This window comes from Ailuropoda melanoleuca, chromosome 3 (assembly GCF_002007445.2).
Source record: "Ailuropoda melanoleuca isolate Jingjing chromosome 3, ASM200744v2, whole genome shotgun sequence".
NCBI classification, from domain to species: domain Eukaryota; kingdom Metazoa; phylum Chordata; class Mammalia; order Carnivora; family Ursidae; genus Ailuropoda; species Ailuropoda melanoleuca.
Genome location: NC_048220.1, coordinates 17,292,698 through 17,313,030, shown reverse-complemented (window position 1 = coordinate 17,313,030; position 20,333 = coordinate 17,292,698). Strand labels below are relative to the sequence as shown.

General features: G+C 42.5%; 1 protein-coding gene across 4 annotated transcripts in view; it reads right to left on the bottom strand.

Annotated features, from left to right (window-relative positions):
- Positions 1 to 20,333, bottom strand: part of MEGF10 (multiple EGF like domains 10) — a 167,326-nt gene that overhangs the window by 21,840 nt on the left and 125,153 nt on the right. For all 4 annotated transcript variants that reach the window (XM_002918080.4, XM_019798400.2, XM_034655951.1 and 1 more), the window contains 5 exons: positions 18,373 to 18,536; positions 16,158 to 16,260; positions 3,126 to 3,272; positions 1,828 to 1,962; positions 1,168 to 1,296 (listed from right to left, as the gene is read on the bottom strand). In XM_002918080.4, the coding sequence (XP_002918126.1) occupies positions 1,168 to 1,296; positions 1,828 to 1,962; positions 3,126 to 3,272; positions 16,158 to 16,260; positions 18,373 to 18,536 (678 nt within the window). The remainder of the gene's footprint in view (positions 1 to 1,167; positions 1,297 to 1,827; positions 1,963 to 3,125; positions 3,273 to 16,157; positions 16,261 to 18,372; positions 18,537 to 20,333) is intronic.

Sequence of the window (20,333 nt, the reverse complement as noted above, 5' to 3'; positions counted from 1 at the left end):
ACAAGGTCCAGACCACCCTCTGAAACCTTACATTTTAGTAGGGGAGGCAGGCAGGGAAACCAGCTAACCAACCAGCCAGCCAGTCAAGAGAGAAAACAGCGGCAACAAGTACTATGAGAAAAAATAAAACAGGGTAATGGGGGAAGAATGGCTGGAGCTGCTCCTCCAGGGAAGGCTTCCCCAAGGAGAGGACATCTAAGCAGAGATCAGGGGGGCAAATGACAGGACTTGAGAGAAACTAAGGGACCCAGTGTCACATAAAGTCTACCCCGGAGCTGTCACTAGAGACTTCCTTAAATTTTAAGGTTTCAATTATATGTAAGAATTGTTTACTCAGAAAAACTCTTAATTGGACGATGCAGAAAATAATAAAATGGAATCGTTGGGGGTCACTGCCCAACGAAGAGCTATAAGAACTTCAGATAAAGTGTGAAATTGTGTCACATTATGGGGTAAAATGATGTGGTTTACCAAAAGCAAACAAACAAATAAAAAATACAAAACACCTATTTATTTATACTAATGCTTTAAGAATATAACTGCTTAAAATGAGGACCACCATTGGATCGACATGAGACAATGGATGTTAGTTGAAACTACTATGGTGATCATTTCATGATATATACACATCAAATCGTCATGCTGAACACCTTAATACAGTGATGTATGTCAATTACTTCTCAATAAAACTGGAGGGAAAAAGAGGAAGACCATCTAAAATTTCTATTTGGTTACGCAGTAGGGAATATGGCCCAATAAAGATAATACGTCTGAAGTAATTTCAAAAAATGGAAAAAAAATTCTCCTATGATTGTGTGCACCACTGTTGTCCAAGAACAAGGGAAAATTAACAGCTGACCCTTGAGGTCTGATCTAAGACTGAGAAAGGACTTTCTGAGTACAACGTGCTCATTTTACAGACGAAGCAGCACGGAAAAGTGAATAAGCAAAATGCTACCTATTTAGGTTCTTTCTAAGACATACTTGGATTTAACACAGGAACATTGCATAGAGCTCTTAATGGGGAAAAAAGGCCACTTAAAATTAATATAATGTATATCATAATCATTCACGTATTATTTCTTGATTATAGAAACACTCCTACTTCCAGCCTAAGGAATGTGAAAACAAAGAGATACTACATGGTCGTTCTCAAACAAGACTCACGTTGAGAGCAGTCGCTGCCAATCCACCCTGGGTAACACTGACAAGATCGGTCAATGGGGTTACAGGTCCCGTTGTTGGTACAGGTACAAACTCCTGCACAGTTTTTCCCAAATCTGCCACTAGGACACACTGTGAAAAAGTTATAGGTCAGTAATGCACAAGTACATCTCAGCTCACAGAACTCTAGTCTTGGGGCAGGAAATGACTTTGAAAGCCGTCCACCCAGCCGCCCGTTTACTGGCTGCCTCCACTCAACAGCATTCCTCATCTTGAATGGGCTCATTTTTGCAGACACATGAAGCCAAAGATTTCTCATGAAGGCATCCCAAACCAGGAGACATCATCACATTTCTAGAAACCTAACTTCATGAACACCCGCTCAGGGAGTCGAAACCCTTCCTCCCCCTATTGATCTTTCGTGGGAGGCTGTTTCCAGTTAAAACTGAAGAGTTGCACAGCTCAGAGAATAAAGAGATTCTGCCGGAGCAGCAAGCCAGCTTTTCAAAGCTCCTGGTCATATTTGTAGACGTTGCAGACACAGCACACCAGAAGGTTTCGGGAGCAGAGCACTGAAGACGTGTCCTCGGGGAAGCCTGAGGACAGACTGCGTGCGGTTCGCCCATCATCGCACGCCTCTCCCAAAACACTCTCACCCCTTACCTTCATTGCAGAGGGCACCTGTGAAGCCAGGCAGGCAGTCACACAGGCCTGTGATGTGGTGGCAGGGCCCACTGCTGTGCACACACTGCGGGCACGTCTGGCTGCAGCGATGCCCATAGAAACCAGGGGAGCAGACTGAAAATAGAATGGAAATCAACAGTTATCGTTCCTGGGATGTGTGCCTCTCAAATTCCACATCAGCATCTAGCTCCGGTTTGGGGAAAAAATTCTTTTTTTATTTAACAATATTGAGAATTTTCCAATTATAAAACTACCACCACGGAAGGAAGAAGGGTACTCTTTAATAATGAAAAGAAACCACTAGACTGGATTGCTCAAGGGCAGGCAAATGTCTCAGCTCTCTCAATTTTCTCAATTATGGTCCTAGTTAACTTGAGGCATGGCACAGAACAGGGGCTTGAAGAATTTTTGTTGAAGAAACAAATGAAAGGAAATATAATTCTAAAATCCCAATAAGTACTCTCAAGCCATGTGTCGATCCTTTATTCTTAAAGAATAAATAAATCTCCGGTCTGCATTTAAACGATTGTTCCTCCTCAACGTGGTCCAGATAAATGATGGTGATTGAAAAGTGAGCAAGCCAAAAATGCTACATAATTAGGTCCTTCTCAAGAGATTCCCTGGATTTAAATACAGGATGAATGCATAGAGCTTTTAATGAAAGAAAAGTCATTTAAAAATTAGGATAGGGTATCTTGTAGTCATACACTCTTCTTGATTACATTTACTAAAAAACTTAGTAAAATCTTATGGATCCCTTCCTAACTTCAAAGTCTTATTGACCCATGTCAACAGCCCCCATTTTTAACTCTACAGTGCTATTTTCCCCATAGCACTGGCTGTAAGACTACTAGCAGGATGTATGATTTGCCGCAAGGTTTGGCTGATGTTGACTTCTGGTAATTGAGGTAAGACCAATGCCAAAATTGCTGAATCAAATATTTACAGGTCAATGGATTTCTGGAACACCATTTGTAAGATTTACGGCAGGATCAAGAGACATATCCTGATGACGATGCCAGTGAGGCATTGAAATCATTACTGAGAAGGAACGGCTAAAGCCCCATCTGTTAGGCTCGTCCTGAAGGCTGGAACGAATAAAGCTCTTGGGGCAGTGCTACCAAGGACAGCTCTGCAAGGGATGGGGAGACCTATTATTGTCTCCTGTGCCCTCGACTTGAACGTAACAGCTGAGGGGTGGGACAGAGGCCATAATTCCATACCTACCCAGTGCCTAAGAAGGGAAGACAGACATCGTCCCCTAATGAGACACTTACTTCTCTGACAAGTGGTGCCTCGAAACCCTGGTGCACACTCACAGATGCCATCGTCTGGGGAGCACGAAGCCCCGTTTTTACAGTAGCAGGGCAGAGAGCAGTTGGGCCCCCAGCGTCCCTCAGCACACACGCTGTCACAGTGGACACCTGAAACAAAGCACACGAACAAGGCTGAGTGAGAGGCAATGCAGGCAGGCGCCTCTGGGGTGCCAAGTCCCAGACGACGACCACGGTCATGGTCCCCAAGCTGAGTGATCCCAGGCAACAGTGAGCAGGGATGGCATAAGGTTTAAAATTCACTTCCATGCACCAGTACGTTATCATATACTGCGTAATCATGTATTGTGTCACCATAACAAAATAATCCAAAGATGATTTTCTATGGAGTCATAAAAGAGCAGGAATAAAACACCTTTGTTATATGGATTTTCGGTTTTTTAGAAGGAGGGAGAAATGGGAAGCCCAAGGGCTCTGTCTATTAAAGGCAAAATTTATCAAAAAATATTTTATCATTGAGCCCTCAGCAACTTCCTTCTACCCCCCTCATTCTTTATCTTTACAGAGAAATGAACAAAGCGTAGAAAGATAAAGAGAAGTAAAAAGTGGTAAAATTGTTCTACATAAAGAAAACCTTCCCCCTGGAGCACATACCATCTTAAAACATTTTGATGATACATTGTACAGGATGGAAAGATACACTCCTCTGTGCCACTAAATTCTTCTTTAAAAATTTCATCTGACACTGGGCAGATAAAGGCAGAATATCACAACTCATGCTATTTACAGCTGTTGTCTAAGTTATTGATTACTAGGATACTCTACGTAGGTTTTTAACTCTCACCCTGGGAACAGAAACTCTGAGGCTGGTCATGAATGAACAAATGCCTAAAGGAAACACAAGGGGGAAAAAAAACCAAAGTTGCAAAAATAAAAATAAAACCAGGTTTCTTTGTTTTTGGGGTTTTTTTTTGAGGTAAATAGAAGTCTCTTTGGTAAGTCTGTCTTTGAAATACAACAGGCACCTCTTTCTTGTAAGTCAGAACTCTCCACAACTCAAAGACATGCTCTCTGCATTGAGAAGCAATGAGTTATAATTAGTAGTGAACTGACTACGGCTGGCTTGAGACCAAGGGAAAACACAGGAGGAACCAGCAGGCATACACTCAGGGATTCCAGAATGCTGTCACCACCCAGCACCAAGGAAGCTGAGAAAGGCATGTTTTGCATTACAGTTTTTGCTTCTATGGCCCAAAGCTTAAAACAGGAGCAGCCCCAAATCATAACGTGAACATGGCTCATTGGTACACAGTCATTTCTGCGGAACCGTAACTCCACTTTGGACTGTTCTCATTTCTCTCCTTCTGAAAGTCTCCCACTTGGTAAGGACTGTTAAGTAGGCATGAAAGCGCACAGACCTCATTGTGTCTAGCTTGAACCAACAACAGACGATTATCTGAGCTTGCACTGCTGGCTGAAGAAGGAGTTCAGACCTCTTATAAGCTCACCGGGGTTTAAGGGTTCCCTATAGAATAAAATACCGAATTTTGGCCTACTGTGATTTTTTTTTCCCTTGAGTTCACGAACACATGATCTTTTTTTTTTTTTCCTCCCCTTCAAACCTCTTTTGAAAAGCTAAGGTGGAACGGTGTGCAAATGCTATGCTCACCACATGTGACTGGCCCGCTATAGAGTTACCTGGTGTTTTGGCTGACACCTGCACAAGGGAGAACATCAAACACATTGAGGAATAAACCACTTCAAAAGGAGGCCACAAACCTAAATTTTGTTTTGTGAGTCTGAAGGGAGTATCAACAAGGCTAACCTGTTACAGGCTTCACTCTGTTCGAATTCAGGTCCTGAGCTCTGACCATGAGCCAGGACTCCTATTTAATGGCCGCTAAGATGGGGATATCCGCTTCACAGATACTCAGACAACCCTGACCATTTGGGTTTGGAGCCGTGCATGCAAATCCCAGTTCGGATTTTTGAGATGTGGAAGCCGAGTTAATCTGAAAATCATCCTGAAAATTACTCCTCATTTTTGGCACATTTTTGTGGGGTGGGAGCTTGAGGAAGGGTGGGACTTAGCCATTCATGGTGATTTGGTTCACTAGCTACTTGCCAAATCTCTCCTTCACATTAAATAAATGCAGTTAAGTTGGAACGGAGCACACTTTAGGTCAAAATTATCTGCTGCTTTTTTACATTACAGATTATCATAATTTACAGATGACTTAGCACATTCTCAATCAAAGCATGTTAAGAAAAATGACTCCAGGGCAGATTGGCAAATCTGAATAAAGTGATCCTTTATTTCATATCTGACTCGTCTTCCCTAATAGGTTTGTCCAGCTGGATAACATAACCATCTGTCATAATCAACTTTATCGAGGTAATTTTCATAGAGTAACAGGGCCCACAATATAGCAAAGAGATCCATTACAATGATACGCTTGTTTCACATGATTTACCCATGATTTCATTTCCAGAGAATCACAGGGAATTCTAGAGATCATCTATCAAATCTTCTGTCTCCAATGGCATAAGCATATTTCCACAGAACCGGGTTTACTTTTAAAAATCTTTTATTTCAGGATTGCAGATAAGTCTTTCCTTAGAAAGCAAATTCTAATAATTCTATTACTGACTTACCCTAAAAATTCAATCCCTTTTCTTTTTCTCTACCATCAGTAAAAATGAATCATCATTTTTCAGATATTAATGCTTAATCTATTTGTAGACAAAGTATGAAGCTGCGTTTTTTCTCTTGCTGTCCCATTTTCTCCTATTGCTACTCCTCCCCTTCAGACGTCTGTGCCCTCTTATTATCTTTCCCTTCATCTTATAGTTAAGACAAGATAAGATAAATCAATTATTATTGAGTTGTCACCTTCTCCAGAGAATACTTATATTTTAAGGGAATTCACATGTGAGGGGCCTAAGAAATAAATCTCTAATTGTGAAATATCAGGCAGTGAGGCTCGCAGAAGGGGTAACTGGGTAAGCACTTCTCTAGGTTATATTGGGTATATGGCTACTGATGTGACCTCTGCGTAAAGCTAACCCCACAATAAATTTTTTTTTCAGGATAGGAAATTGTAAGTTTGCTTTAACCATTTTTTTAGTGTGTTATTTGTAAATTATTTCCATCAATTTCACCCCAATCTTCGCAAACTAGGCTGGAATCCTACAAGATATTTTTCTGTTTCCTTTTTACATCAAAGACAGAGAAAAGAATTCAGCTTAATCCACATTCAAGAGGTCTAGCGGCTATTGGCTTATTGGTGATAAGTTCTCTAAGAAAGACCTCCTATTGGAGAATGATAACGGCCCCGGAATAAGCACCCCTAACTCTGTCTGGGGATCACAGTCAGAAAAGGAAAAAAGTTTGTGAAGGTGGACAAGGGTTCCAAGCTAATGGAATGGTGGGTACAAGACTCAGAAGTTCAAAGAAGTACATGCCACACTAGGGACAGCTAAAACTGGGGTTGGGAAGAGCAAGACAGGTCTTTGGGCAGCCAGGTCGTGGCATGTAGACAAAGCCCAGAACGCCATGCTGTGGAGTGTGAGCATTCCCCTTGGGGTTGACAGGGACCAAATGGACAATTAAGTAGGAGAAGCACATAATTAAATTTGTGGTTGGCAGGAGGGCAGAAGACAGTATGAGGAGGATGAGCCCGGAAGACAGAGGACCTGTGTCGGGTGGCTGTTGCAGGTTATGCAGGAAAAGAGAAAAGGAAAGAAAGAAAGAAAGAAAGAAAGAAAGAAAGAAAGAAAGAAAGAAAGAAGAAAGAAAGAAAGAAAGAAAGAAAGAAAGAAAGAAAGAAAGAAAGAAAAAAGATAAACAGGACAAGGTCTTAAACTAAGTCATTGACAGTTGGAATGCAGGGAGGATAAATTCCAGAGAAATGTAAGAGAGAATGGAGATGAAAGGTCTGTAGCTGCCCCACCTCCACATCCCCTTTTTCCACGCAGGTAATGAATGAATTCCAGCAGCTCCCTGAAAGAGAGATGGGAGTTTTGCTCACTACAGGGCCTAGCACATGGAGGGGGTTACAGATTTGTGGAATGCATCAATAAGCACAGTCCCTCTTTCCAACATGATATTCAGAGCCATTTGCCAACTAGATGGAGCAACTAAATAATTCTCTTTCCCTAAAGAAGGGATGAAAAGCACATGTAAACCAGGAAACCCAGCATATTTCTATTTTGTGCGCCTAAAATGGTGACCCTTCCCATCTAAGGGGGTGGAAATGTCTGCCTTGCTGATTTTTGAGAAGATATACCTTCATGAGCTCAGGTTTGTTTTTTTTTTTAATGCTAGCCCAGATTACAAAGCAATAGAAGAATTCTGGAAACATCCTGAAGAAATTCTTTTGGAATGTTTACCAAAGAACAGATAAAGGTTCTGATAGGAATTACTTCAGGAAGCAACTCCCTAACACATTTGGAAGAGGGGACAAAATGGGAAGGGGGTATCTTTAAATTTGCAGGGATCTCTGGTTCAATGGAAGCATTTTTTCCTGATAAACGTTCTAACGCTGATAAGGCGATCTGTGAGGGACTGTTTTTGCCAGGACTGAGGACAAAGAGCTCTTTGATAGCCTTCCCAAGTTGCTAGGCAATGGCTGAATGATCATGATAAACTTCAGCTAAGCAGCTCTAAAGAAATGTTCGTGCATTTCATGCCTGATGCATTATGCCAGCAGCCTCAGTGTGAAACCAGCATTCACCAGGCATTTGTGACTGCATGAATGCGGTAAAATAAATCATCTGGGGTGTCATTACTTCTCCTTCTCAGAGATAGAACCCAAACTCTTCGTCTTGCTAATTGTTCATATTCCTTCTGCCAGTCCTGCAATCTTTGGGGGCATTAGTGAATGAAGGACATGATTTCAATTCAGTGTCTGGTTCCTGAGCAACAAGCTATTAAACATATATTTGAGCAGAGAGAGATTTGTTAATAATAATTGGGCTTGATGATTATAGAAGAGAAGAACCACAGTATAGAGTCATAATACTTTTTCTGCTTTTCTAATCCTCTTGCTAACAAAGCAGCCGCTTCCTGTTGGCGTAGAGACATTACTCACAGGCGTATCCACCTGTGCCCACGCGGTGTGCGCCGAGAGGACATGAGCTTCTGCAGGCCAGGAGCTGGCAACGCTTCACCCTTGTGTTCCCGGCACCGGCACCGTGGCTGCATACAACTTGGGAGACACTTAACAAATGGTTGTTAAGTCGTTCTATTTGGATGCTATGAATTTTAAAGACAGATTAAAAAAAGGATCTGCTTTATAGAAATGACCAAGTTGAAAAAAAACATCTTGATAAGTCATGCAAATCATCGATGTTTGCATTTGCAGCTGCAAGACAAAAGCACCGGAGAGCATGACCTGCCTCAGTCCTGACCAGGATAGAAGCAAACAGAACAGACTGCTAGGCAGATGGGGAACTTGGGCAGCTCTGGCTGATTCTGCAGTCTTTCTTTTCCCAAGACAAACCTCTTCCTCTGCCCTCACCTCAGGGACCCCACGTTCTGCTTTTGCAGAACTCGCTCCCCACAAAATTGCATAGACAGACACACATAGGCTCCTGCATGAATGCCGTCCACACTGGTTGATTGGGTGCATGCATCTTAATTAAAGCTCATTTGCACTTGAATTTGTACTTTTATGTCACTGCTCAAAGAAAGGTAGGTACCCCCTTACTATAACAATTCAGGCATCACTAAGCCACATGAGAGATCATTTTGTGTCAGGTCAGTACCTATAGTAGCAGTTCACTTGCTCACCCGGTCGGTCCAACTTGGAGTGTCTGGGGAAATGCACAGAGGGGGCTGTCCTTTGGGAGAGGGGCTGGGACCACTGCAGGCCTAGCTGTGCTTGCTGGGAAGAGCAGAAGAGCTGGGCTCTTCCCAGAAACTTGCCTGCAGGCTTTCCTCCTAACACCCCCACTCCAGGCCAGACTCAGATAAGCATCCCACCTCTCTTCTTATTCTTGCCCCTGCTTCCCCTCATCCATGGATGCTAGTTCCTCTCTCTTTTCCATCACTCCTAGAGACTGATTTGGTGTCCTAATCTCTCTTCTCTTAGTTCAGCATTTAACTTCTTTTTTTTCCTGGTATGAGTGCATTCCTAAGCCTTCTGCCACTGGTTACAAGGCTTCTGTCAATTCACAGAAATGCTCCCTGGGAACACCCACCTCTTCAAGAGTGAGAGTAAAAAGGCATAGCAAAGGCTAGTCTACAGACTGATAACTGCCAGTGCATGGACCACTGGTGCAATCTTCGAAATGACAAACAAGGTCACCACGTAAGGTTGTGCAGGCTGTATACTGCACAAGAGCCCCTGGCTGTAGGGCAAAGGGAGGGCAGAAATCTAGCTTGCCCTCAACCTGCCAAGAAGTGCAACCTGAAGGATTTCCAAAGCTTCTCCAGATTTGTACAACAGGTGCTTTATGGGCTGGCAATGGCTCCATCTCCCTCCTCACTCACCCTCCAGATTGTCATTCGGTAGGTGTGAGGCGGGGACAGGGAATACACAAGTTAAAAAAGTTCCCAGGTGACAACGATCTTAGCCAGGGCTGGGAACCAGGCTGGAGACGGCATATGTTCCCACACAGCTGGAAGGAAATGTTGATTAGCTATAACACTCGATGAAGAGGTGCTCTGGCTCACTGAAGTTAGGACAGAAAGGGAGAAAAAAAGTCAGCATGTTTCTACTGTTTTGGGAAAATATAAAGTATATTACTTCATTACTCTGGAAATACACCCACACACAACTAATTACATTTCATTGACATCTGGGACTTTAGAATAATCATGAAAAGCCAGTCTCATTTTATAGCAGTGTGCGTGCGTGTGTGTGTGTGTGTGTGTGTGCACGCATGTGTGGGCTCATGTGTATGTGTGGAGAGGTGTGGGAGAAGGAGCCCAGGGTGCAGCCTATATTTTGAATGATGTTTCATTCCCTTCCCCCATTTTTTTTTAACTGCAATCTGTCTCTTTTTGATAAAGGAGTAGACTGGCTAAAAGATCCATATAGTAAGGTTTTAAATAACTATGTATAATAAAAGTGCATGTCTTTGTTTCAATGGTTCATTTCTTTTGGAAGTAGCATCTGGGATATCAGATGCAACTTTTGCTTTGAGTAATCTGTAGGGCGGTACCTTTTGAAAACCTATTTTAGAACGAGGTAAAATGGAACAGTCAATGATAGAAATAGAGTCTCGGTTCCTTTAGGAGAAAAAGAGTCCAACATTAGAAAAGAGGGTAAAGTCATAAGAAATTGTGGATTAGCCCCATGGTAAGAAAGCAAGCTGATTTCCTAAGTATATCAGGTTAGCATATGATGTCCTCCATTGAGGTGTGTCATTTTCTTTGTAAAGAAGAATAAAGTTCTCCCCACCCTTATCTCTGGCTCTAAACCCAGGAGCCTGATGAGTGTCCCCCCCACAGTGTCCTCCATGACCTAGCGTTGTCGGTGACTCTGTGCCTTCTTACTGATTTACTCAGGGGAAGAGCCCAGGTCCCTAGATATTAGACCACACCAAAACCTCACTGTTAGCCCACACACTATTACCCTGTCCAGTGATACCTAACATTTCACCTACAGCACTCTCGGCAACAGGGAGGAGAAGAAACAGAACCCCTTACTTCCCCAGACTCATTCTATTTATCTGGCCTTGCATCTGGTATCCAAATGAAAAGCAAGGTTTTCTTTATGTTGAGAAAGATTCTTATGAGGTACTTCCTCAAATACAAGTTTGTTGATGAAAAATTATGTGTCTATCCAGTGTTGACAATGAAATGGTGCTTTCTGTAAATAACACACAGTCTACTCTTCCTTCCTCTTGGGAAAATGAAGCAATTCTTGGTCCAATTGTAGGGTGCTCTTTGGAACTTTCGTAACCTTCTTTTCCTCTCTGTACATTTGCATATACCTAGTGTGTACTGTGAATGTGGGGGACGAGTTCTCTCAAAAAAAAGTCTCCGGGCAGTCTTAGCTCCTCAAAGATCAACAGCCTACACAGAAGACCCAGAGAAATGAGACAATGGGGCCACGAAGCAAAGAGACAGTGGGGTAATAAGTGAAGAGCAGCATAAAGCAGCAGAGCGTCTTCCCCTTTGGAGAAGCAGACCAGTCACAGACGGACAGAGTATTACAAGATTATGCTGTGTGACAAAGTCACTACATTCCCGCAGGAGCTCCATAGGTCTAAGGCCAGATGGGATAATTTGTCTTACCCCATGACCCAGACTGTGGAATGCAACAAACACATTTTCTGGTTGGCTTCAGGCCAAATCATATCCCCTGCTTTTCTCATGTAGACACGAGTATGCCTTCCACAGTCTGGCTCTAAATTAGCAAAGCAGGTAGATACTTGAGCAGTGACTGCTGAGTTCAGGAACACCTCACATTTCCTCTGTATCCAGAAAAAAAAGTAGATTTGGTGGGGCATGGTCCAAAACAAATGATAGGGCTTCTCTGTTAAGGAAAGTCCTGAATTTGCCAGGGGGATCAAAATGCTATTTCACTTCATTGTGGTCATAGAGGACTTAGTACTGGTCATTTTGTTTGAGGAGTTCAAGCACGCTAGGGAAGTCACAAAATCTGGTTTACTCTTAGCGTGATGTAGTTTAAACATCTAGTTACCAAGAGCCACATGGAAACATGGGGAGGTGGAATTTCACACTGTGAGGTCAGAGTTATCTTAGCTTTTGCAAGTCAAGGAGAAACTAGAGGGCAAGAGAGTCCTTGTGTCTGTGGGTAACTCCTATTGACAAAAAATAAAGTCCATTACCCCAGCCTTGGTCTGTTTCCCAAGGTAGCTCTCAGACACTAGAAATCAAGCACATGATAGTTCATCTCAGTTTACTTCTGTCAGAAGCCAAAGCAGCTCTCAACAACTTCCAAAGGACTGAGAGACACGGCTGAAGAGGTCACTCATGACATTTTCTGTCCAAGGATCTGAAGACATGTATTGTCAAGTTAGCAGTACTCCCCACATTGATCTATAGACTCGATCCTCATTAAATCCACCTTGTTTCTTCAAAGGAATTCATATGCTGACCCTAAAATTCATACACAAGTTCAAGGGACCCAGGATAGCCCAAATAATCTTGAAAAAGAAGACCAAAGTTGAAGGATTACACTTCCCCCATTTCAAAACTTTCTACAAAGCTATAGTAATTAAAATAGTATGGTACTGGCATAAGGATATATATCAGTGGAACAGAAGTGAGAGTCCAGACATAAATGCTCTCACACTTATGGTCAGTTGATTTTTGGCAAGGGTATCAAGACAATACAGGTTGGACTACTGTGCATTTACCCCAAAGATACAGACGTAGTGAAGAGAAGGGCCATATGCACCCCAATGTTCATAGCAGCAATTGTCCACAATAGCTAAATCATGGAAGGAGCCAAGATGCCCTTCAACAGATGACTGGATTAAGAAGATGTGGTCCATATATACAATGGAGTATTACTCAGCCATCAAAAAGAACGATTTCTCAACATTTGCTGCAACATGGACGGGACTGGAGGAGATAATGCTAAGCAAAATAAGTCAAGCAGAGAAAGACAATTATCATATGGTTTCACTCATGTATGGAACACAAGAAGTAGGAAGATCAGTAGGAGAAGAAAGGGAAGAAGAAAGGGGGGGTAAACAAAAGGGGGAACAAACCATGACAGACTATGGACTCTGGGAAACAAACTGAGGGCTTTAGAGGGGAGGGGGGTGGGGGAATGGGATAGGCTGGTGATGGGTATTAAGGAAGGCACGTATTGCATGGTGTACTGGGTGTTACGCAAGTAATGAATCATGGAACTTTACATCAAAAACTAGGGATGTACTGTATGATGACTAACATAATATAATAAAAAATATTATTAAAAAAAGACAATACAGGTGATAGGCTGGAAGGAGGATGAATGATCTCAACACATGATGCTGGAACAAATGGTATCAGCATGCAAAAGAACAAAGGTGGACCCTTACCTCACACCATATATAAAACCAAACTCAAAATGGACCAAAGATCCAAATGTAAAATCTAAAACTATACAATGCTTAGAAGAATACACAGGTACAAATCTTTGTGACCTTGGACTAGCCAACAATTTCTTAGATTTGACACCAAAAACACAAGCAGCAAAAGAAAAAAAAAACAGACAAACTGAACTTTATCAAAATAAAAACTTTTCTGCAGAAACAGACATCACAAAGAGAGTGAAAAAGTAACATACAGAATGGGAGAAAATATTTGCAAATCACATATCTGATAAGGAACATACAGGTAAAATACATAAAGAAATACAACAACTCAATTATAAAAACATAAATGACCCAATTAAAAAATGAGCAAAGTATCTGAATAGATATCAGATATACAGATGGGTGGAAAAAGATATGCAGATGGCCAAACGAAATACAAAAGATGCTTAATGTCATCATTTATTAGGGGAATGCAAATCATAAACTCAATGAAATAACATTTCACACCACTTGGACGGCGAGAATCAAAAAGACAGATAATAAAAATTTTTGGTGAGGAGACAGAAACTTCATGGATTATTTCATGGGAATGGAAAATGGTGCAACTGCTTTGGGAGCAATTGCTACCAATGGTAGTAATTCTTTACAAGGTTAAACTCAGAGTTATCACACAACCCAGCAATTCCACCCCTAATTTATATACCAAACATACATATCCACACAAAAACTTGTATATGAATGTTCTTAACAGCATTTTTCAAAATAGCCAAAAAGTGGAAACAACCCAAATGTCCATCAAGTGATGAATGTGCCAACAAAATTTGGTCTACCCATACCATGGAATAGTAGTCAGCAGTCAAAGGAATGAAGTACTGATATATGCTCCAATAGGAATGAACCTTAAAAACAAGCCAAGAGAAGGAAGCCAGTGGCCAAAGACCTCATATTGCATGAATCTATACAATATCAGAATAGGCAAATCTATAGAGACAGAAAGTAGATTAGTGGTGGCCTGGAGTAGGGAGAAGGGGGGGAAAATTGCCTTGTGGTAAGTTGGGGGTAAATGGAGAATAACTGCTAGTAAGTACTACTGGAGTTTATGATGTTGAAAATCTTCTAAAAATGATAGTGATGATGATGATCTTTATACTAAAAACCACTGGATTACACAATTTAAATAGGTGAATTCTATGGTATATCTTCCTGTCTCTCTCTCTGCCTCTGCCTCTCGGTCTCTGTCTCTTTAAAGATAAATGCATACATATAAACATATGCATATATACTCTCTCTCTCTCCCTAGGCGTGTATATACACACATATAAACATACACATATACACACACGTGCACATATATGAAGAGGTTGCTGGTTATCAACACTTATCACCACGGTCCTCTCAGAATTCTCAGAAGTCCACATTCATGCTCAGAATTAATCTTAGCCTAACTGCCCTTTCCCCAGCACATTCTGGAAGAAGTCTGTGTACGGCAGAGGGTGCAGTCATGAAGAGAGCTGGAGATGCAGTGAGAGGGCATTAGTGCAAATCCTGTCTCTCACGTTTACTGACTGGGGCCTTGATCAGACACTCAACTTCTCTGTGCCTTAGTTTCTTCATCTGTAAAAAGGACAAAATGATATTTTCTACCTCACGGAGTTGCTGTGAGCCTGCTGTAAGCATTCAATAAGCATTACTTATTATTACTTCTCCGTTCTTCTTTATACACATTTTTGCTAAGAGGTAAGACCACTCTGACTCCATAATTTCCTAAATGTCACATCTCTGGCTTGGAGGCATAAGATTCTTTTCTGAGGGATCCACCTTCTCAAAATACGAACCATCACTAAAGAAGACGATTGGCTTGTTACTACCAGTTTCTCTTTTAGGAGACAAGTTAAAAAACCATTTTGGAAGATAGTGAAGCATCATCGATATGGAAACAGCTTTGTCCTACAAATCTGCCTCACTTCTCTGAATATAGGCACATATATATTTAGATATAAATACAATATATACAAATACACATGCAAACACACACACACAAAGGATGATGAATGAGAATTTTAAGAGAGTGTGGGTTCATTTAACTACCCCTAACACGCACCCAAGTCTCACAGTACTTGACTCTCAACTGGCACGCTAGCAGTCAATATTTTCTTTTATTTTCAGAAGAAATTGCTCATAAATATACCCAGTGCACTCATTCCAATGTTCAATAACTTCCTTGGTGCATTCCCATGTGGGTAATTTTTTCTAAGTAAGCATTACAATTCCATTCATTCTCTAAGGTTTTATTTTGTTTTTTAGAATAGGCTTGACTTCAGGAAAGAAACAGAAAAGCAGGACCCCAATTTGCTTGGGCATTCGGTGCCCTCTCCTGCATCTGTTTATCACGCGCAAAAACAGGGTTAGCTTTCCAAGACCACTGTTAGTCTGATCAACTTCTAGCTGGAACCGTGAAGCCACATAAATAAGGAGAAACCTCCACCTTATGGCTACAAAATTGGTACTCAATCATATCATGAATTTTTATGACTGAAGTATTATTGTAAGAAAAAAGAATGTTTTCAAACTTTCATGTCTAGCAATGAATATTTTAATACTTGCATATTCACCGTATTAATATTAATATTGAATATTTTTGCCTCACGGAGGTGCACTTCGTTATGTTCTTATGGTTTATTTCCATCCTTCTCTCCTTGGTGCTCAAAAAGGCCACAGAAGTCTCGCTAGACCCTTCACAGCAATTCACACGTTCCCCCCTCTTGCCGGCCTGAATTCTGATAGTTGGATTTTCCATTAAGGCTCAAGACAACTGCTCCTGAATGTTTCAACAAGAAGTCATTTCCGGATTATAGATGAATTAGGCCTCGCAGTAATATCTCTTGGGTAAAAATGTGGCCGTGTACTGGAGGTTTTACCATTTTTTCTTCTCTGAAAAGGTGACCTGTGTGTGTTTCTCTAAAGCAGCAGGGAACGGCGCTAGGTGTGAGTTGGCGGATTTCCCATTTCACATAGCGGTCCCTGGCTCACCTGACCATCCGGGGAGGCAGCGGCAGTGGCCCGTCGTGGGGTGACAGCCATCCGCATGGCTACAGTCACAGCGCTCTGCACAGTTCAGCCCATACGTGCCATCCTGCATGGAAGACAGTGATGAGCTCGTGGAGATCCACAGTTAGAGAGGACAGAGACCTCAGTCAGCCACCTCAGATCCAGGACCCTCCTCTCCCAAACACCTGTCAGCAACACACATTATAATCCCCTCTTCCCATGTCTGCTCAGTCCCCTAAATGCAGGCGGTGGTGGTTTAAAATCACTCAGACTGTGGTTGATGTCTAATATAATGGTCGGTCCTATGAATGGTGAAACCAACAGATATGCACATATGCAAATATATGTAAACATGCTCGTTAATTAGGAGAATCTTTTGTATCTTATCATAAGCCACCACTCATAAAGAAATTTTCTTTTGCTCCTAAAGATTTTTATAAAGTGTTTCGGTGTTCCTTACAAGGCATGCTACTCATTCGTGGAAAGGGAGGACCCTAACTCATATTAAGCAGCTCTAAAAATAAAAGAAAATCATAGCACTAATTGAATGAAGTTCATTTCTGTAAACGGCCAATGCTATGCAACGAACCATTAGGAGAAGTGAAGTTTTCTGTTGCTTTTCCCAATCAATACCCTCCTTTCCATGAAGAAGTCTCAATGACATGAGTGTTCTGCTTCGAGATCCTAAGGAAGGCTGGTGTACTTGTTGGCACACACTCCTCCCTTATCTGTTTCCAGCGCTTACTGTTTTCACATGTGCATCAGCAGAGACGAGCCCCTTTGTGGATGCGATCATTTAGTTTGCGGGAGTGGGATGGAAAGCTCTGCACTTAGTAACCTTGAGTTTTCATGCCAGGTACTGATGAACTGAGGGAGCACACTAGAAACCTTCAGAGGGTACACAGTTACCAAGGGCAAGGAAGCTGAGAACCAGCATAAAACAGGTTGTGGGTGTCTGACAGCATCATCATTTGACTAGAACTTACTAAAACAAACAAACAAACAAAATTAGGTCCCACCAATGTTTGCTGGGGCTTTGCCACCATATGGGCCACTTAAACCATCATTGGACTTCACTGAATTTTCTAGTGCATTTAATACACACACACACACACACACACACACATGGGTGAGATTGTGCCAGGGGTTTTGCTTCATCTACCATCAGACTGGGAGTGCAAGGTGCTCTTCAAGCCCATCTCAGAGCACTGATAATTTGTTCACTGGTGGAGGAGAGGCAGCAAAGCTAACTGAACTCTGTCCTAGGGGTTTAGAGGGCATGGGATAGCCTAGAGTGGGATCCTCTCTAGTTGGGAAATGGGTTGTACTTGATGAGGAGGAAGCCCAGGGGAAAAACTGCTCCCGCCACAAGGGGCCCAGTTCAGGGGTCACAGTGTCATCTTGCCTTTTCTCCTAGAGGCAGAGAATACACATCACTGAGAGAATGCTTAATAGCTCAGGACTAAAGAAATGAGATAGGAAGAAAGAGTCATGAAAAAGAGGGCAAGAAACGGGCCAAGGGCTTCAGAGGAAAAAAGTGAAATCAGCACGTTATTAGAGAACGTGTGTCCCATTTGCAGCCTCTGTCAGCCTGCAGTAGACGCGGTATGGGATTTATAATGCTGACTACTGCCAAAGTAGGTCAGGGAAATGGAGCCAGCATTGAGCAAGGGAAATCTTTGGAGATTCTTGTGACTCGAGACATACTTGTGTTTAACAGACAACCGTTTCTAAACCTTTCACCACCTCGATGAGCATTTCCGTGACACCGGTCACCACCCCCTTTCAATCCTCTGCCACTTTCCACCCCAGAGACGGGAGGATTTCCATGACAATGGAGACACAATATTTGGAGAGTTGACAGGCAGACGCTGGGTGTTTGACAAATGCTGTTGACTGGCTGCCATGGAGAGATGGGTATATAGGAATGGAGACAACAGGAAGGGTGGTGGGGGGAATATGGGCAGAGATGAAGGAAAAGAAGGGAGTGGTTCTCACAGAGCTACCTAACCAGTTACCATATCTATCCCTTTTCTGATCTTATGTCCAATTTGACTTCGAAGACCTCAATTCTTCTAATAGTTTCCTTGGGTTCACACTTGCATGCCTGACCCCAGCGACACTGCAGGGTGAGTGGACAATCTGCTCTCAGAATGTCCCCCATGCCTTCACAGCTGGGGCACCGGCTCAGTCGTACCTGGCAGGGGACTTCACACTTCTCCCCACGCCATCCAGGTGTGCACGTGCAGGTCCCATCTTGGGTGTTGCAGGCTCCCCCGTTGTGGCACTGGCAGGTCAGGTTACAGCTAAAGCCCCAAGTGCCGCTGGGACAGCTGATGGAGCAATCCACCCCGTGCCAGCCTGCCGCGACAAGAACGCCAGAGCATGGAGGAAACAACAGCAGCACGGAGTTTTCCCGAACCTCTTCAGAAACATTTTGGAGGTGCAGAGCAGGGTCCCCAGCCCCAGCAGGGAGAGCAATGGTGCTGCCAAGTGCAGCCTCTGTCAGCAATGACCAAAGTACCCAGAATCCATCTGTGTCGCCTAATTGGTCAAGGATGCCAGGAGCAAGAGGCACTGCTGGGCTACTGGGAGAAGATACAAAGCAGGGGCACCTCAACTGTGCAGTGATACGCCATGCAGAGCGTTCAGTGTGGCTCCGGGTAGGAAAAGGAAATATTTACATGGGAGGGTAAAGGAAGGTTTGCATTTGAAAGAGAAACCCCATCTTTATTTATTTATTTAAAAAAAATTTTTTTAAATATTTTTTATTATGTTAGTCACCATACAGTACACTCCCAGTTTTTGATGTAAAGTTCCATGATTCACTAAGTAATTTTCTTAAATTCATTCAAGCATTTACTGACTGCCCCCTAGGGCCGTTGTAGATTCAGCGGGAATGAGGATAGGCGTGGTCTCTGCCGTCCTGAAACTTACTGGATAGCTGGGGTCATGCGGCTGCTTTAGGTGCAGAGGCAGGATTTGAATCCACTTCTGTCTGATTCAAAAGCCTTGCTTCTATGACCTTCCATAATAAAGAGCTAACATTTACTGAATGCCTGTTCTGTGTCAGGAACTTTTCATGTTAGTGTTCTCATACTGACACAACAAGGTGGGAATTATAGGCATCAACGTTTCACAAATGAGGAAATATTACGGGACTCGCCCAATGGCCATACTGTTAAGGAGTAGTCAAGTGCCTTATGTATTTGAAGCCCATGTGTTTTCCCATGACAACGTACTCTAGATGTCTCCTAGGATCAGAAGACATCTGTACCAGCATCACCTCATTCTGTCCAAAGGTTACATCAGTTACAATACTGATAGATTATGAAACCAGAGTGGTATCTTTGTGGTTGAGAATAATCTGAGATCTTCAGATTTAGCACTTTGTGCATGTTGGTGAGACAGCCTTGGTATTAGCATCATGGATTCAGAATGAAAGATCCAAGATGGAGGCTTTGCTCTCTCTTTCATGAGATGCATGACTTCAAGCAAGTCATTTAACCTTCCTGGCACTCCATTTCCTTGTTCATGAATTGTGAATAATATGTATTGCATTGGGTAACTAAAGATGCAATGAGATAATTTGTGTGAAAGTGCTTTGTACACCCTGAAGGAAAACCTAAGAGTTATGTCAATCCTTGTAAAAATTCTTGCTATTGAATCTAGTCCAAAACCTGGTATTCAAGGTCTTTTGTACTCTGGTTTCAAACTCTCTTTCCAGTCTTATCACTCTCTTTTCTTCTACACATAGACCTAAAAATCCCAATTAAAACTGGCTTAGGAAATAACCCCATCTTTAAAGCAAACCCAATTAACCATGAGCAGTGAGTATCCAGGACCCTGCCTGTTGCAACAACTATAGATGGACACATTTTGGCCTTCACGTAAAATCAGTGCTTGGCTGCATTTCTTTTTGCGACTCCAGGCCAGTTTAGGGGCACGGATGTATGTCTGCTTGCTCACTTTTACCCAAAGCCCAGAGACTTCCAGACTTTAGGAGCTGGCAGCAACTTTGCAGAGCTACATGAGACCATTTCTCCTTGGCTCTCAAAAGCAGGAAAGCCCACCCTGGACGTGGGGCTGGCTGAGATTAGTCGCTGAACATGGGCACCGATGGAGCTAGAACCCGTCAAGGTTTCTTCCCTGTGACTT